Source organism: Puma concolor, chromosome A1 (assembly GCF_028749965.1).
Source record: "Puma concolor isolate L17-30 chromosome A1, mPumCon1.1.hap2, whole genome shotgun sequence".
Lineage (NCBI taxonomy): Eukaryota > Metazoa > Chordata > Mammalia > Carnivora > Felidae > Puma > Puma concolor.
Window position 1 is genome coordinate 59,296,703 of NC_141667.1, and position 18,008 is coordinate 59,314,710.

General features: G+C 45.2%; 1 protein-coding gene and 1 pseudogene across 18 annotated transcripts in view; one reads left to right on the forward strand and one right to left on the reverse strand.

Annotated features, from left to right (window-relative positions):
• The window catches only part of TENM2 (teneurin transmembrane protein 2), a 1,151,751-nt gene that overhangs the window by 1,033,290 nt on the left and 100,453 nt on the right, over positions 1-18,008 (forward strand). For all 18 annotated transcript variants that reach the window (XM_086711354.1, XM_086710697.1, XM_086710377.1 and 15 more), the window contains one exon: positions 2,442-2,588. In XM_086711354.1, the coding sequence (XP_086567480.1) occupies positions 2,442-2,588 (147 nt within the window). The remainder of the gene's footprint in view (positions 1-2,441; positions 2,589-18,008) is intronic.
• LOC112861650 (small ribosomal subunit protein uS17 pseudogene) lies at positions 14,885-15,489 on the reverse strand (annotated as a pseudogene).

Sequence of the window (18,008 nt, forward strand, 5' to 3'; positions counted from 1 at the left end):
ATTTCAATCTAAGAGCACAGATATTTTGAGTGCCTATCTCTGACTGACATGCTAGCGTTCTTTGCAAATTTAAATTTTATGTAGTCGACGTGGGTTTCCTGCACAATGAGGCTTCTGTTGAGACTTTGGGTGTGATTTTAGTCAAACATGAGACCTCAAAGTGGCTAAATAACAAAGCACATATAATAGATGGCGTGCTGAGCAAATGTTGCTAGGTCTGTCATTTAGTGTATTCCCTGTGATCCATTCAACCAAAACTCTACTGGTGGAAACTGTAAAGCTGGAGGTGGCTGGAGGTTGGAGATACACTCTTTTCCTTGAGAACCTCTGATAAGTCCCTTGGGCTTTTCCTACTGAGTTTCATTTTGCTCCTGTGAAATGTTTGTGGTAATTCTCTGAAACTGATGGCTTCCACTCCCAGAACACACCCACAGTATGAACAAAGGGGATGTCAGCGGTTCTCCAGGCAGGGCCATGGTCACTTCCTTGGTAAGGAAAGGAATGGAAATTTGGGTCTGGGATCTGCAAAAATAAGTGTGGATACCAGCAAGTCTTTCTTGAGCTATGCAGACACTTATGCTTTGTTTGCATCCTGGATTTAGTGCTGGGCTACACAGCAAAAAGAAACAGGTTCTCTGGTAACAGTCTCCTGTTTCTCCTCTCAAGCCAGCTCAGCTTCCTCACAGAGACTCCCCCACATAGAATTTCTCCTCCTTTCCTTATCCTGTTCTCTCAGGTCCTAACCCATACACTATCTGGAAAGGATGGGAGGGAACAATTTTCAAATGTAAGATATCTTAAATAAGCAAATTTCAACTCATTTTCAGACACTCCAGACCTTTCCTCCTGGGGGGAGTCCTTTCAATTCCCACCACTGCCACATGCACAGATTAGGTTTGTTGGCATTCTCACAAGGGAAACTCAAGAGAAGAGAGCTAAAATGTCATTCTAAGGCCTGTGGAACCCTGGAGAGAGAAGTAGGGGGAGATGCATGCTTTTGATTCAGAAGACTTGGGCCAGAATGGTTTCACATCAATTGCCTCCCTCATTGCAAAGCTCTTCATCCCCTCACAACAGTCCAACCTCCCCCCACCCCCGCCCGCTGCACTTTGTGTGGTTTAAAACTAGATATAGAAAGAGCTGGAGATAGATATGGTGACAGAGGTGGAGATGGAATTAGAGATAGATATTCAGGGAAGTTACATTCTTGGGACAATTAAATTAGTGGTCATTTGGGGTATATTTAAATGAAGTAAGAAGAACATACCTAGGTTGCAGAACTCTGTAAATTTACCAGAAGTCACTGCATTGTGCATTTAAAACAGGTGAATTTTATGGTATGTACATTATGGCTCAATAAAGCTGTTAAAGGAAAAATGAAAACATATCCAGGAAAGCTTGCCAGCAAGTAGGTTTTGGGAGTGTGGTGATATCCTACCAATTCAGTGCTGCTCTCCACATCCTATAAAGGGTGACAGAGGCTCTGCCGGGAGGGGGGGGGGGGCGGGGGGAGACTTTCCCCTCCCTTGTTAGTGCTCCCTGCTACCCTTCCTCCTCTTCCCTCACCCGGGCTCCTGGCACCCAAGCTCAGGTCAGAACAGTGGTAGGTGCAGAGTTTTGGGGTGCTGGAGCGATTAGGGAATTAGGTAGACTGCTGATTTTGTACTCCTCCCCACCGCAGGAAAAAGAAAAGAGGAAAGAAAATATTACCACAAAATCGGAATTCCTCGAGCACCACCTCATTCCCCATGCACATACACATTGCTCTCTTTTCCCCATTCATGACACCGAGTACCCACTCCTTCCACAGCCTTCAGATTCAGCAGTATTTTTAAATCATGATATAAATAGGTTGAGTGATAAACAGCCAACATTTTAAAGTGCCCCCTTAAAACTAAATATTACAAAAATATGAAAATGGCCCAGCAGAGCCATCCAGTTCTTGGTCATAAGAAGCTTGTAATAATCATACATAAGTGTATCCTTGAGATTCTGAATGATGGAGGGCACTTTGCCTCCATCCTGGGTTGATAGGGAATTTTCTCTTTTCTGCAGAAGGTACTTCTAAAAAAAAATGGAGGAAAAAAAATTTTTTTGGAGGTAGCCTCACTTTTGAGCTACTGGCTAGAAATAACAGCCTACCTAGGCTTTTAAGCTCAGAGCTGGTTTAGTTTTCTGGAATATTCCCCACTTTGGGAAGGTTGCCTCAGACCCCTTCACACAGGTCAGTGTCATTGGGGATCCCCTGCATCTGGGACCCCACTGTCTTGCAACTGCATGCATTGCCTGCTTCCCTGACTCTTTCGAAGGCAGGCACGGGCCCCACTCTGAGGCTGGCCCAGTGGCTGCCCTGCGGCCTTGCTCCCCCTTTGCATGGCTCCCCTGCAGCCCCAGCATGGCCTCACGTCCCTCCTTCTCATCCTCTCCATTTCTCCAACCAGATGGCTGCCCTGATTTGTGCAACGGCAACGGGAGATGCACCCTGGGTCAGAACAGCTGGCAGTGTGTCTGCCAGACCGGCTGGAGAGGGCCCGGATGCAACGTTGCCATGGAAACCTCCTGTGCTGATAACAAGGATAATGAGGGAGGTGAGCAAGCGTCTTCTAATTCCCAGCCCCTCAAGAGCAGAGCATTGTGTATACTTCCGTCATGAGTCATTTTTTTTCCTGAAAGACCTCCCCTATACTATTGTCAAATGTTGTTGTAACATTTCCTTTGAAGCAAATGCAGCAAAGAACGGGGGGGGGGGGGGGGGGGGGGGGGGGGCGTCGTTGAGCCAGGGGGGGGTGCTCCTGGAGACAAGGCTGAAGGCACTGGGGTTTGATGCTGGCTTTGGATTGGCAAGTAGCACCACCACAGAAAGGTGGCTGGGCCCTGGCTCTGCCTTTGGGTCCCTGCTCCTGCCTGACCCTTCAGGGCTGGAAGTTACAAACAAATCGATAAGATCACAATATGTGCTTCACGCTGTGCTCAGACATCACAGGCAATCCCTCCATCCTTACAGCCCTTTGAGATGTTACTTTACAAATGAGGAAACTGAAGCTTAGACCATAGTTAAAGTAACTTTATAAGAGCTACCAATCGTAAAATTGGGACGCAAACCCAGATCTGACTCCAAAGTCCACTTTCCAAACAGTGGTTGGCAAACTACAGACCGAATCCAATGCATTGCCTGGCATTATATAGCTAAAAACTGGTTTCTACATTTCAAAAGGTTGGGGGGGTGGGGTGGGAATCTAAAGAACAATATTTCAAGAGATGTGAAAACTGTGTAGAATTCAAATTTCAGTGTTCATTTATGAAGTTTTATTGGAAGATAGCCTATTTCCTATTAGTTTATGTATCACCCTCAAAGGCAGCATTGAATAGTTAGACAGAGACCACATGGCTGATAAAGCCTAAAATATTTACTCTCTGGCCCTTTATAGGAAATTTGCCAATCCCTGTTCTGAACCTCTGAATTGAATTTTCTTTCCTGTGTTATTCCCTGATGAAATGGTAAAATTCTGGGGCTAACTGGAGTTGCAGTAGCATAGGGGCTGTGTGATTTCCTAAGAATGTGCAGCAGTGCTCCCTAGGCTTTAGTACAGGTGTGTGACCCACTCCCACCAAAATTACTAACTGGTCAGAATTCCCTCAGAGTGCAAGTTGTTTCAGAGTGTAACAGGATCTATGCATTCAACTATTTGATTTAATAAAAATGTGTATAGTCCCACTCTGTCAATCCCTGTGCTCTGGAAGTGTCATCTCCTGCCCTCATGACCCCAAGGTCAGTTTAGGTAGTGTCCAGAAGGGGGTGTAATCCATCAGGGTGGTGGTTGAAAGTGTTAGATATTCTATTTTTACTTTTCCTCGTCCTCTTAATAGACACTTTGCAATTTCCATAATATATTCTTGCTGTTATACATGTACATAATGTGTAAATAAGCTAACATACATATAATGATAGGAGTACACCAATCAAAAAAGTTTATAGAGCCAATGTAATTTACAGAGCTCCCATTCATTCATTACCTTACTGAAACAGAGCCAAAACAGAAGCCACTTTAATTCATTTTTGAATGAAGTGAGGCATAACTGCATATATCCATACATTTTTTTTTTCCCCAAGACTGAGTCAAAATCACATTACCTATCCTGACAAGGTTCAGTTTTTGGTTTTTTTTTTCCTGGTCCCTGGTGATTTCACTTAGCAAAGTGGTTGCTTACAGATAGATCAGCTCCTTCCTCTTGCAGAAAGGAGCTGCTGCTCTGGTGCCCTTCCCCTCTGCAGATGTCAGCAGGTAAAAGCATAGCAAATGGCTGGAATGCTGCACATAGGGAAGGGGGACTCAGTCTCCCCAACATAACCTGCACCATCTATGTCCTTCTCCACCAGCCCTACCCCTCCCTGATCTCAGCTCCTTCCAGGAGAAAACCAAATTCCTGAAATAGTGGAGCTAGAGGAGACTTCAATAGGTGCGACTGGTGCTGGTCTGAGGACTACGCTACAAGCACAGTGCAGGGTCCCTCCCGCTGGGCAGAGGCAGAGCATCAGAAAGGCAAGGCGCAAAAGCAAATGAGGCAGTGATTATGCTAAAGACAATAATGGCCTTGTTATGGGAACTATTAAAGCAAACCTCCCAAGGAAGTAATTAGCCACCAAGAAAAAAAAAAAGGCTCCGCATAGTGTTTATAAAAAGAACCTCCCAGTTAATTCAGAGTTGCTTATGTCAGGTGAGAGAGGTAGACACGGATTGTCTCTCACCTGGCGTAAGCAATTCACAATTAACTGAGTTCTTTTTTTGGAGGAGATTCCTCAGCGCAGAGTATCCTTTTTATGGTTAATTACTTCCCTAGGAGGTGTGCTAAGCACTTTGCTGTTTATTGATAAATATTAAAGTTGCTCCTCATCAACTCCAGATCCAATCCTGCAGCACACTAATTATATCACTTTTTTGTTTGTTTTGGTGGGGGTAGGAGTTCTGCCCCAGGCTCTCTCCTGCTTTGGGAGTTCTCAACCAAGGCTATGTGGCTTCCAAACCTGACAGTAGGTTAGAGGAGGCACCCAGACAGAGCATGAATATCAGCCTGGGGGAGCAGCTGCAATGAACACATTTGTTATGAACCTCATGAAGGGGGAAGTAACAGAATGCTCATCCAAAGTGAGTTGGAAGAGGCAAATCATTTTTTCATCTGGGAACACTCTACGTTTAAAAAAAAAAATCTCAGTTTAAAGTGATAGATGGTTTTGTTTTTTTTTTTAAACTGAGATAGATATAGATACAAATATTGACGCAGATATTTGAAGCCCTTTTAACGGCCTTTTTCACACTGGGAGAGAATTAAGCCCTGGTGCTTTATGGCCACTAGTAGTTCTGAAACTTTAGCTTATAGCAAAACCACCTGGAAGGCTTGATTGAACACTGATTGCTAAATCTCCCCGAATTTCTGATTCCACAGACCTGGGGTGGGATGCAAGAATTTTAACTTCTGGTAAATTTCCAAGTAATGTTGATGCAGGTTCTCTTTGAGAGCCACTGTCCTAAGACATTCATTATATGGAATGAGTTAACTCCTCCTATGCATCTAGAATGGTACTAGCTAAGTGCCTTCCTTAGAAGACTTGAGAAAATTTTCACTCAAATATTTTCTGGATTCTGCGGTGCTTATAGGAGAAGCCCTGTTGGAAAAAGCTGCATTCAAATATCCCACAAAACCAGTTTATGCTGGTTCCCTGCATTCTTAATCCCATTCCTTTCAAAGTCTCCCAACAACCGCCCCCCCAACCACGTGACTGCTAACTTAACCTCAGGAAAGCAATGGCTGATTCTGAAGGGGCAACCTTTCCCTGCCATTGACCCTAAGAAGAAGTAGAAACAGTTCAGACACACATGCCGGCAAGTAGACTGTCTTTTTAATAGTGAGAGATCTTCACTTGAACTGCTCACCCCAATTTGAAAAAGAAGAGACTCAAAGAAATATTTTTGCTTACAGAAGACAAATACCAGCTCATTAAAGTCTGAGAATACACACAACATGTGCATCAAGTGACAGGCGGGTAATATTTAATTATCACCACCAAGTCAGAGGTGTGAGATTTAGTTCATCACAGCCAGGGGTAGGAGAAAGGGTGTAGATTTCCTCTAAAAGTGGGAACCTCGAAGTGGGGAAGCGTTGTTAGACCGTCTGGCCTAGAAAGACAGGCCCTTCTCCTTCCCCACACCCTTTTATCACCCAGAACTTAAGAGTCAGGAGCTCCAGCCCTCTGTCTCTACAAAGCCCAGCTCCCATCATTTCAAGCCAACCTGGGAATCTGTCTGAAGTGCCCATGGAATCCCATCAGATGTCCTCTCCAGTCTGTGGGTGGGGGCCTGGAGTGGAGGGGGTGGGAGAAAGCCCTTCCTAAGCTGAGCTTGTCCACAGTCCCACTTGCATCACATCCTGCTTTACTGCATTAGCGAGCTGTCTGTGTTTCCCTCTGTTGCTTGAACACAGCCCTGAAAGTTAGACTTTTATTCCTTCTCCTGTCACTTCTCTGGTTACTCAGGTGACACCCTAACATCATAAAGGTTAAAAGCCTAGGCTCAGGGATCAGTCTTTGTGTCCCACTTCTGCAAGTAACTTGACTCCTCAAAGTCTTTTCTTGTCTTTGAAATAGGCATGATAATGCCACCTCCATTAGTAGATGTGAAGTTTCACTGAGGAACATATGCAATATGTTTCACAAAGTGCCTGGCTCATGGGATGTCCCCACATGTTGGCTGCTGCCAGCTCTAATGTCATTAGTAGTGATGTTGCTGCTATTTTCTAGAACGGATGCCGAATCCACATAGATGGAGCCCAATCAATAATTTTCCCACAGTCCATAACCACTGAGGTTCTAACTAGTGCTTATCAAATTTCAGCATTGTATACCACCCTGGAGAGCTTGCTTAAAATTTAGATTTCTAGGGGCACCTGGGTGGCTCAGTTAGTTAAGAACCCAACTTCAGCTCAGGTCATGATCTCACAGTTTGTGAGCTCCAGCACCGTATTGGGCTCTGTGCTGACAGCTCAGAGCCTGGAGCCTGATTCTTATTCAGTGTCTCCTTCTCTTTCTGCCCCTCCCCTGCTCATGTTCTCTCTCTCTCTCTCTCTCTCTCTCTCTCTCTCTCTCTCTCTTCCCTGAAAAAATGAATAAACATTAAAAAAGGAATTAAAAAACATTTCAATTTCTAGGCCCCTGCCCTTGAGATTCCGATTTATTAAGTCAAATATGGGATATAGGACTCTGCATTTTTGCCAAACACCCCAGAGGATTCTGATACAAGTGGTCTGCAGACCCAAACTTGTTTAAATAATAGTTTCCACTGAGTGGGCTGACCCAGCCGAAGGTCATAGTGCCTACACCCCAAACGCTCCCTCCTAGAATTCCTAGAACACAAAAGAAGTAAAGTGAGGAAAGGGGAGTTTTATTTCAAGAAGAAATAAGTGGGGCACCTGGGTGGCTCATTCGGTTAAGCCTCTGACTCTTGATTTCAGCTCATGTCATGATCTCACAGTTCATGAGTTTGAGCCCTTTGCCGAGCCCCACATTGGGCTTCATGCTGACAGTGCAGAGCCTAGCTGGGATTCTCTCTCTGCCCCTCCCCCATTCACACACACAATCTCTCTCTCTCTCTCTCTCAAAATCACTAAATAAACTTAAAAAAAAGTAATTGAAAAAATATTAACACTTTCTCATGTGTAGTTTTCAAGTGAATAATTTGAGTGTGTTTTAGAAGTGTTTCCCATTCCCAGATGAAGAGGTGACCAATGTTTGCTTCCAAATTAAAAAAAACCTTTTGGCCTCCTGGGTGGCTCAGTCAGTTAAGTATCTGACTCTTGATCTCAGCTTAGATCATGATTTCATGGTTCATGAGCTCGAGCCCCGCACCAGGCTCTGTACTGATCATGCAGAGCCTGCTTGGGATTCTGTCTCTCCTTCTCTTTGTCCCTCACCTCCTTGTGCTTGCTCTCTCTCTCTCTCTCTCTCTCTGTCTCTGAAAATAAAAAAAAAAAAACTTAAAAACCTTCAAATTTTAAAACTCCTTTAACTCTCCATCATCAGGAGATTTGCATCCATCCACCCATCCACTAGCTATTTGTTCATGGTTTAACAAAGATTCATTGAGGGTTTACTGAATGTTAGACACTGAAAATAATAGGATATGATACATGTCTGCAAAGAGTCCACATCCATCTGGAAAGATAAGATGTATAAACACATTATTATAATTATTATAGTCAGGGCTGACAGAGTGGAAGACCTTCCTTCAGTGGGAGCATAGAGAAGTGACTATCACGGAGTGTGGGTGTCAGCCACAGGACAGGAGAGAAAGCCCATCACAATATGGAGGCCAATGTCTTCAGTCTTTCTCCTAGGAGAGTCTTCAAAGCCACCATTCTGTGTGGTCATTAACCCCTGATTGTGGCTCTTCCATCCACCAGCAGCTTCTACATTTCTCTCCTTAAATTAAAGGCTCCACTCAGGCTGCTCTTCACAACAGTATTTTCCAGCTCTCCTCCATCTGCGGAGTTTGGTTCCTTGTTTGTCTCCAAAGGAGGCTGCCTTGGGTTAAGAGATGTGGATGCTGGCCTGAGTTCCAGGCACTCCAGCCAGGTCTAAATGAGGAGAAATAACACTGGAGTCTGTCCAAAGCACTTGGAACAGACAAAGCCCACCCCTTGCCCACGGCCTCCTCCCCCCTTTCCCCATCCCATAACCATCCAAATTGGTTTGACATGATTCAGGGATGCTATTCCGGCATTTATCTCAATTGTTAATTAATAACACCTTGTCTGTGCATTTAGCAGAGCCAAGCTTAGGACTTCAGGGACTCTGGAAGAGTTATAGTTGTCAAGTCCAAATAGTCCCATTTCTTCATCCAATGAGAGATGAAGCTTGGTGAACCCATTGTAAATGCCTTGATTAATGTGTGCAAATCATGTTGATGGATTGGTTGGGTGGGGGTCAGCTTAGAAGTGCAACATTGCTCTATTAATTGGGTTGGATGAGGATTCCCCTTGCAGTCCAAAGACCTTGTGGCAAATGTATCTGGAGTCATAAACAGAGTCCCCAATTAGCTCCCAGAGAGGAAGACGATATATCTAATGCTTAGGAGGAAAATTTGGCCGTGAGGCCACTGCCAGCTGGCCAGGCACTGGGTCTCTTTTCCTTGGGAGGGAAGCAGAACTAACCCCAACTGAGGACCACATGGCAACAGAGGGCTGAAATTATTCTGGATCATCTAGTGTAAATAAGATCTTTGACCTCTGGGAACATATTTAACTAGAGAACCTTCTGTTTAGGAAACTGAGGGTTGGGGGCCAGTTTTCTATGGAACTTAAAAAAAAAGATAGAATCCATTCTTTATTGCATATAAAGACTATAATCAGTGACATTGGTTGAGAGTTTACATGCAGTGAGCCCTGTGCAGAGCTTTGTATGCATCTGGGTAATGGGAAAGGCAACCAACAGGTGGGGGTCTATGCTACTGCTCCTGCATCATGCTGTCTATTCCTCCACACAGCAGCCTGAGAGATCATTTTGAATTTTAAATCAGATGCCATGCCCTCAAAGGGCTTCTCATGTAGTTAAAATCAAAATCAAATGTTTCACCTTAGCCTGCAGGGCCTTCTATGACATGTCCCTTCCTTCTCTCTCACCTGTCCCCAACTGCCCTCCACAGCCACTCTGCTGCATCCTCTCTGGCCAGCCCCTCATCCTCACACGCTAAGTTGAGGCACACCTCAGGGCCTTTGCTGACGCAGGGCCAGAAATGCTCTGACCTGGGCATTTGGCATGAGTGGCTCCTTGCAGCCATTCTCCGTTCTCACTCCAGCGCCCCCTCCCCAAAGAGGCCTGTCTTGACCTGTAAAATCTACCCCTGTCTCTCTCCCATCCCCCTGTGGTGTTTCCTTCACAGCATATGTCACACTCCTAAATTATCCCATCTGTATCCTCCTGGTATGTTGTCTGTGTCCTCATAGCAGGAACAGAGGTTCTCTGAATCTGTCTCTTCATAGTTTTTCCATTTCACAGATAAGGATACAGAGGTTTGAGAAAGTAATATTCAAAATAGGCTTCCAACTAACCACTGTGATAGATTGCTTTGCTACTGTAAAGGCAGCAGCTCATTTCTAAAATGCTAACAAAATTTGGAGTCTGTTTCTGAAGAAGGGTCAAACAAGTGCAGAATTTTTTTATAAAGAAGCCTCAGTAAAAGTCACCTCAAACAGAAAACTTGTCCATTGAAGACCTTTTCACACTAAATGTATTTTACCGTGGAATTGTTGGCAGGTGGGGTAAACGTCCATGGGTTTACCTAACATCACACCTTCAGTGTTTTATAATGAAGTTTTTAGTAGTTTAAATGATTATTAAGTGTCTCTTAAGGGATTATATTTTCCCTGATTAGATGACAAATCAAATCAAATATTCTTCATAAAATTGTGATTAAAATGCATAATTTGCAAAAAAAAAAAGTTAATTTAAAACACTGTGGACTTATTTTAGGGAATTAAAGGATCAAAACACAGATTTAACTGGTGGCAAAGAGGTAGCATTTATAGCCTTGTGTTGGCTTCCTGTATTTTTTCTTGGCCAGATAAACTTCCTGGATTGCAGCAAGTACCCTCTTGGTGCCTGTGACCAGCATTTGAATAAAGGTTCAAGGGCCCTGGTGCCAGGATTAGCTCTCTTGCTCCCACAATCCCCCCTTAGTCCAGACCAGTGTTTCTCTACCAGGGGTACCTTTACTCTCCAAGGAACATTTTACAACATCAGGAGATATTTTATGAGTCACAGCAGGGAGGAAGGAAGGAGAAGCTACTGGCCTCTAGTGGGTAGAGGCCCAGGATGCTGCAAAATAATCCTGTATCCACAGGACAGCCCCCACAACAAGGCATGATGTCAATAATGCCAACAATGAGAAATCTGGTGCAGATATTAACCTCTCCTAGGGACATATCTGAGGGGTCTGGACAGTTCCAGAACAGGGAGTGTCCTTTGGCTTGATGTCAGAGACGTGATGCATTGAGCACTTACTAAGACTTTACCCACATTGCCCCAAAAAATCACGACAATAGCCCAGAAGAGCCTTCAGTATCCTTTACATCGAGGCAGATGCTAAGGGCCAGATAAGTGGATTGGCTTACCCAGGCCCCACAGCTAAATTGTAGCCATGCCAGGACTCAGAATGCAAGTCAAGAACCTTCTTTGAGGGCCCCTTGCAGCAGCTGACTCTTGTGTCCAGGACCTGAGCAGGGCAATCTATGAGTGTTTAATACCCTTTGCCCCTCAGAAACATGAATTCTGTAGCATTCTGAAAAATAGCATTGGTGTTAGCTTTCCCCACCCCCCAGTTTTTATGTGGAATGCATTTTTCCCACAAAGTGCTTACGCACTGGAATGCTAGGGTACAAGCAGGGAAAGTGGAACAGTTGGACTTTAAATAGCTAGACATTCTCTGTAGCACAGCACGAGCAGCTGCCCAAGGCCTGTGCTCTTTTATTTGACTTTCTATCTTCTCAGCCAAGAGCTCTGGGGGATTGGAGAGGGGCCAGAACTATGTGGCCGAACATGAATCCAAAGGAAACTGCAAGGTGTGCTCCAAAGCTCTGTGTCAGGGCCTGCCCTTCTCCCCCTCCCCCCACCCCACAATGAAAACCAAACCTTTCCAGGGGAATTCCCTCCCTTTTCCTGAGCTCAAGGTATTTCAGCATTGATCTGTTAAGCCCGTTTCCAGAATTCTGTGGCCACACTGAGGGACACTACCTCTTTGATTCACAATAATCATGGAATCTGGGAATGTCAGAGTCAGAGAGGCTAAAATATGGATTCTCCAGCAGGTACAAAAATCCCAGGGAGGGAAGGGAACTTCTTCAAGGCCAAATAGCAGGCTAGGGCAGATCTGGGCCAGATGCCTGGTTCCCTGTCTGTAAATCCAGCACACTTTCCTCTATGCCATGCTGCCCCCACAGGGACCCCGTCACCCTCAAGAGAATGTGTGCCTGGCATTACTGATAAGGTCAATCTGAGACCTAAGAACTAGACTAGGCACCCATGCACCTGAGAGAGAGTGAGCCCCTTTAATTGTGCACTGAAGCCAGCCTCACTCACTTTACCCTAGTCCTGACCCTGTTCGCACCTCTTGTCATGGATGGTGGTGAACAAACACCTTGCCCTATACCAGCCACACACACACACACACACACACACACACAGCCAGACCACATGAGTGAATGAGACAGACTCGTCCACAAAGAATCCAAGGTCTGGTGGAGGGGATGAAACATATGTGAAACCAGACACTACAAAGCCATATACTCAGGATAGAATAAAGATGATGGGGCGCCTGGGTGGCTCAGTCGGTTGAGTGTCTGACTTTGGCTCAGGTCATGAGCTCACAGTTGGTGAGTTCAAGCCCCACATCCAGCTTACTTGCTATCAGTGTACAGCCCTCTTCAGATCCTACGTCTCCCTCACTCTCTGCCCTTCCCCCGCTTGTGCTCTCTTCTCAAAAATAAATGAACATTTAAAAAAATACACTTAAGAATAAGGCTGAGGGGCTATGACAGCCCAGAGAAGGAAGGGGTTTCAGAGGCTTCCAGAGCAGGTAAAATTGAATTTAGAGAGCTACAGAGCACTTCTCTCAGGAACGTAGGGAAAGCACTGTGGGCAAAGAAACTGGCAAAGGTACAGAGGCATGAGGCAGCAGCACACATCTGGGGACCTCTGAGAAGACTGACAGGACAACCCTGTGTGGAGAGTGGTGGAGGGTGAGGCTTGGGAAGCAGGTCTGGACAGAGCCAGGTCTTATGTGCCTTGATGGGCAGAGTGAAGTTCACCCCAAGTACTTGCCTTGCCTTCCTCCATTTAGCATCTTGGTCTTCAAAATTGCAATCATCTATCTTCTTGGGTTATTCCTAAACACATATGCTTACAGCAGAGGAGAAACAGTGGCCTGTCCTTATGTTTCTTCCATTGCATATGTGCATCTTTTGCTGTAAGGGGAGACAGCCTGGCAGGGTGATAAAGAGACTTGGGGGCCAGGGAGCTCTGGGTTCACGTCCTGGCTCAACCACTAATTCACAGTATGAATAGGGGCAAACTGTTCTCTGAAAGTCTGTTTTGTCCTCTGTAATGCTAGCTGCCACCTCATAGGATGCTGTGAGCTCAGATGAGTTAATACATGGAAAACACTTATGGTTTGGTGGGCATCAGAATCACCTGGAAGGCATAATGCACAGATTTCTGGGCCCCACTCAGAGTTTCTGATACAGTAGGTCTGGTGCAGGACCGAGGGATATGCATTTCTAACAAGTACCCAGGTGATACTGACACTTTGGGAATCACTGACTTGACACAATGGGTGTCATTTTGAGGGAAACCCAAGTGCTAACAGAGAGTGATTCCTCCAAGTGTGGCATCCCTGGGTCACCTGATGGTGAGTACAGGCCAAAAAGTTCTGCATCCCAAGGCAGTGGCAACTTGATTGGCATATGGACCCTGGGTTCATCACTGTACTCACCTGCCACAGAGATGGGACTATGGAGAGGGGCTCAGGGCCCCAACTTCCCGGGATCTGTCACCATTTTTAAGAGCACTGGAATAAAGGACAGATGTGGGAAGAGCATGCTAGGAGAGGGTATGTGGTAGCTGGCCCTGGTCTCTTACCTTTGTGACTTCCTGGAGCTTCTCCCATTCTCCCTCAGGCACAGAGTCAATGTTGTGCCCTTTTCTGCCAGGGTCCACAGGCTCTTGGGTCAAGCAGACTTGTGTAAGTTTTGGCTCCAGTTCTTACTGGTTTTACTTCCTTGAGCAAAGCACCTAACCCATCCAAGCCTCTGTTTCCTCATCTGTAAACTAGGAACAGCAACACCAACCTCGCAGACATTTTGTGAGGTTTGACTAGAAAGTTTATAGAAAGTGCCTGAATGCCACCTTATTGAAATGACAGGTCTAATTATTAGTATCTCCCTATGTAATGTGACTTCAGATCCTCTAACCACACACACACTGTTCCCAACCAAAAGCCCATCATGTCAAGTAATACATAACATTTCAAAATCAGAAATCCATTATTTGGTCCCTGTTCTAAAGTATCCTCCTCAATCCCACACCCACTCATGCTACAATGAATGGTATTTTCCCTCAGAGATCACAACCCAGTGATCTGGATAGCTCACTCAGATAATATCTGGCCTACAAAACATCTTTGAATCAGTTGCCGACATTTAACAATGGAGGATTGCATTTAGCCAACAAAGAAACTGAGGAGCTAGAGAGTAGTTTGCCCAAAGTCAACAGCGAAGCGCTGGGATTGGAGCCCAGTTCTCCTAATTCTAAATGTCTTGCTTGTGCTCCTCCCAGACCCTTCTTCTGAAAGTAGTTGTATATTAGGTTCTCCAAAGAGTCCAAGGCTGCTGAGTTCTGGGAGAAGAGAGGCAAGGGAAAGGGGAATCCATAGAGAAAGGGACACTGAAGTCACTGGGGCCAGCTTCCTCTACTCTTACTTCTGCTATGCTCTCTCATAAAACACATGGCTCAGGGAGAGCAGATCCAGGGAGAAACGTCCAGCCCACTGGTGCCCATCACTCGAAGCACCCTGTGGTGTCCAACACCACTACTGTCACTTCCCAACTATCATGTGGTCTGCTGCAATGGTCATTCCTGAATTTCTCATGTGCCACCTTTGTCTATGAATGTTGCTACACAGATCTGGGCATGCACCCTTGTCTGGCCCTCCATTTATTCACAACCATCAAGGTCATGGTTTTGTAATATCTTTCCACCTCAACCCAGATCATGCCACCAATTTCACTAGGATGGACTATTGGTCTTCCAACTTCCAGCCTATTCCACACAAAGCAGTCAGAAGAATCCTTTTATTTTTATTTTTTTAGCTAGGCCCAAGACTGGGAAAATAACTTTATTTTCTTGGGGTATGGGCAGATGTCAAGTCATAGAACTTCTGGAATTGCTTCTTGGTGCTGGTGGCCTTGGTGACCTCGTGCACCTTAAAGTGCACAGTGTTGCTCAAGGGCCAGCACTCACCCACAGTGACAGTGTCACTGATCTGGACATCCCAGAAGCAGAGGGACAGAGGCACGGACATGTTCTTGCAGCATTTCTTGAATCGGTTGTATTTTCAGAGGTAGTGGAGGTAGTAGTCGCAGGTGACAGTGGTCCTCTGCATCTTCATCTTGGGCTCCACACCAGACAGAATCTACCCTCGGATGGACACATTACCAGTAAAGGGGCATTTCTTATCAATATAGGTGCCCTCAGTGGTTTCCTTAGGTGTCTGAAAGCCCAGACTAATGTTTTTGTAGTATTGCAGGAGCTTCTCCTTGCCAATTTCTTCCAGCAGGACCTTCTTCTTGTTTTGAAAGATGGTCAACTGCTTTTGGTAGGCATGCTCAGTCTGTATTCCCATCATCTTCCTGGCTGTCTGAAAAAAAGAAGAATCCTTTTAAAAGTCAGATCACGGGGCGCCTGGGTGGCGCAGTCAGTTAAGCGTCCGACTTCAGCCAGGTCACGATCTCGTGGTCCGGGAGTTCAAGCCCCGCGTCAGGCTCTGGGCTGATGGCTCAGAGCCTGGAGCCTGTTTCCGATTCTGTGTCTCCCTCTCTCTCTGCCCCTCCCCCGTTCATGCTCTGTCTCTCTCTGTCCCAAAAATAAATAAACGTTGAAAAATAAATTAATAAATAAAAAATAAATAAATAAATAAAAGTCAGATCACATCATGCCCCCATGCAAACCTTCCCTGAGCATTATATCTCCCACAGAATGGCGTCCAGGTTGCAACAATGGCTTCCATTGCTCTGCGTTAGTGAGCTCTTGCTTCTACTCAGCACTTACATCTTCTGTCTACTCTTCTCCCTTATCCCGCCCAACGTCCACCATCTTGTTGTTTCTACTCTGATGATACATTGCCACCCTGGGCCTTTGTACTTGCTGTTTCTTCTGCCCAGAATGCTCTTCCTCCAAAGGCTTCCATGACTTGTTTCCTCATTTCAGGTGTCTCCCCAAACACTTCTGGAAAGCCTTGTATCTAAAGTAGCAAACCTTTGGGGCGCCTGGGTGGCTCAGTCAGCTAAGTGTCTGACTTCGGCTTAGGTCATGATCTCATGGTTTGTGAGTTTGAGCCCCACATCAGGCTCTGTGCTGACAGCTCAGAGCCTGGAGCCTGCTTCAGATTCTGTGTATCCCTCTCTCTCTGCCCCTCCTCTGCTCATGCTCTGTCTCTCTCTGTCTCTCAATAATAAATAAATGTTAAAAATTTTTTTAATTAAAATTTTTTAAAAAAGATAAGTAGCAAACCCCCTCCTCCATCACTCGTCTACCCTTTGTCCTGCCTTACTTTTCTTTAAAACACTACCACCTTCTCAAAGTCTACTATACATGTAGAGGTGCCTGGGTGGCTCAGTCAGTTAAGCATCCACCTTCGGCTCAGGTCATGATCTCATGGTTTCGTGAGTTCGAACCCCACATTAGGCTCTGTGTGACAGATCAGAGCCTGGAGCCTGCTTCAGATTCTGTGTCTCCCTCTCTCTGTCTCTCTCTCTCTCTCTCTCTCTCTCAAAAATAAACATTAAAAAAAAACTTTTTAGGGGCGCCTGAGTGGCTCAGTTGGTTAAGCATCCAACTTTGGCTCAGGTCATGATCTCATAGTTCATGGGTTCAAGCCCCACATTGGGCTCTGTGCTAACAGCTCAGAGCCTGGAGCCTGCTTCAGATTTAGATTCAGCCTCTCTCTCTGCCTCTCCCCAATCACACTCTGTCTCTCTCTCAAAAATAAATAAACATTAAAAAAATATTTTAAGTCTATATACATTTATCTGTTAATTGTTTCCCTTCTAGAATCTAGGTTCCTAACTACAGGGTCCCTCTCTGTCTTGGCCAACTAATTATTAAATGAATTGAATGAATGGAGGTTTTAATGAGAAGACTCTAGGATACACAGCACTTGTCTTTAATGCAATACATTATTTTAGTATGAATACATTTCATTTTAGGATTAAAAATACACCCATACAATGACATCCAAATCACTACCTACCATTCATACCATTTTATTAATGCAAAGAAAATCTAAATGTAAGATATATGATTTATTTTCAGTAAGACGTGAACACACAGTTATACTTCTCTTCATCTCTATTTTCAACTTGGCTCACCCTGCACATGGACCTCCTGTGGGATAGTAGCAGTAGGTATACAAGCTCCATAGTCCTCTTCTGAGACAAGAGGAAAGGCAGGGGCTGCCAAGAATCACTGTTGAGCGAAGCCGGACTTTACAAACCATGGCCAGCTTGGTGACGCGTAAAGTGGTGAGAGTGATCAGCATATTTGAGGCTGGGCCACCTGTGTGTGAATCCTACCTCTACCAGTCATGAGCAGCTGCCCAACCCTTTCTAGTAACCTAACCTCTCTAGGACTGGGTTCTCCATCTATAAATCCAGAGTAAACAGATTGTTGCTATACACTAAATGCCTTTGCACAAGGTCTATTTAATCTTTGACAAAGGCCCTGTTAAACTATTATTGTTGTTGTTGTTGTTATTTCCACTTTACTGATAAGAAAACTAAGGCTCAGAGAGGTAAGCTAATTAGCCCAAGGCCACACAGCCAATAAGTTGCAAACCTCCAGCTCCTGTGATGTTAATTGGGAGTACAATACTGGCTCCTAGCCCCTACGCCTGCCCCTAGAGTGGAAGTGGAAATGAAACAAGGAGATCTCCAGGGACTGCTAAGCATAGTACATGGACCATGGCAATAGTCATGTGTAGGAATTAGTACTTCAGATTTCCTTAATCCAGCAGGAAGCTTGTATAATAGCTGAGTCTGCTCCCTTCTCCCAATTGGCAGTCTGGGGGTAACTTCTTCATGCAGCAAAAGGACAGACATCCTGCCCTCTGCTAATTCTCTCAGCTCAAGGAGGGGTGGGGGGAACAGTCCTCCACCTTCCCCCAGGAGACGGGGTCTCTCCTCAGACGGAA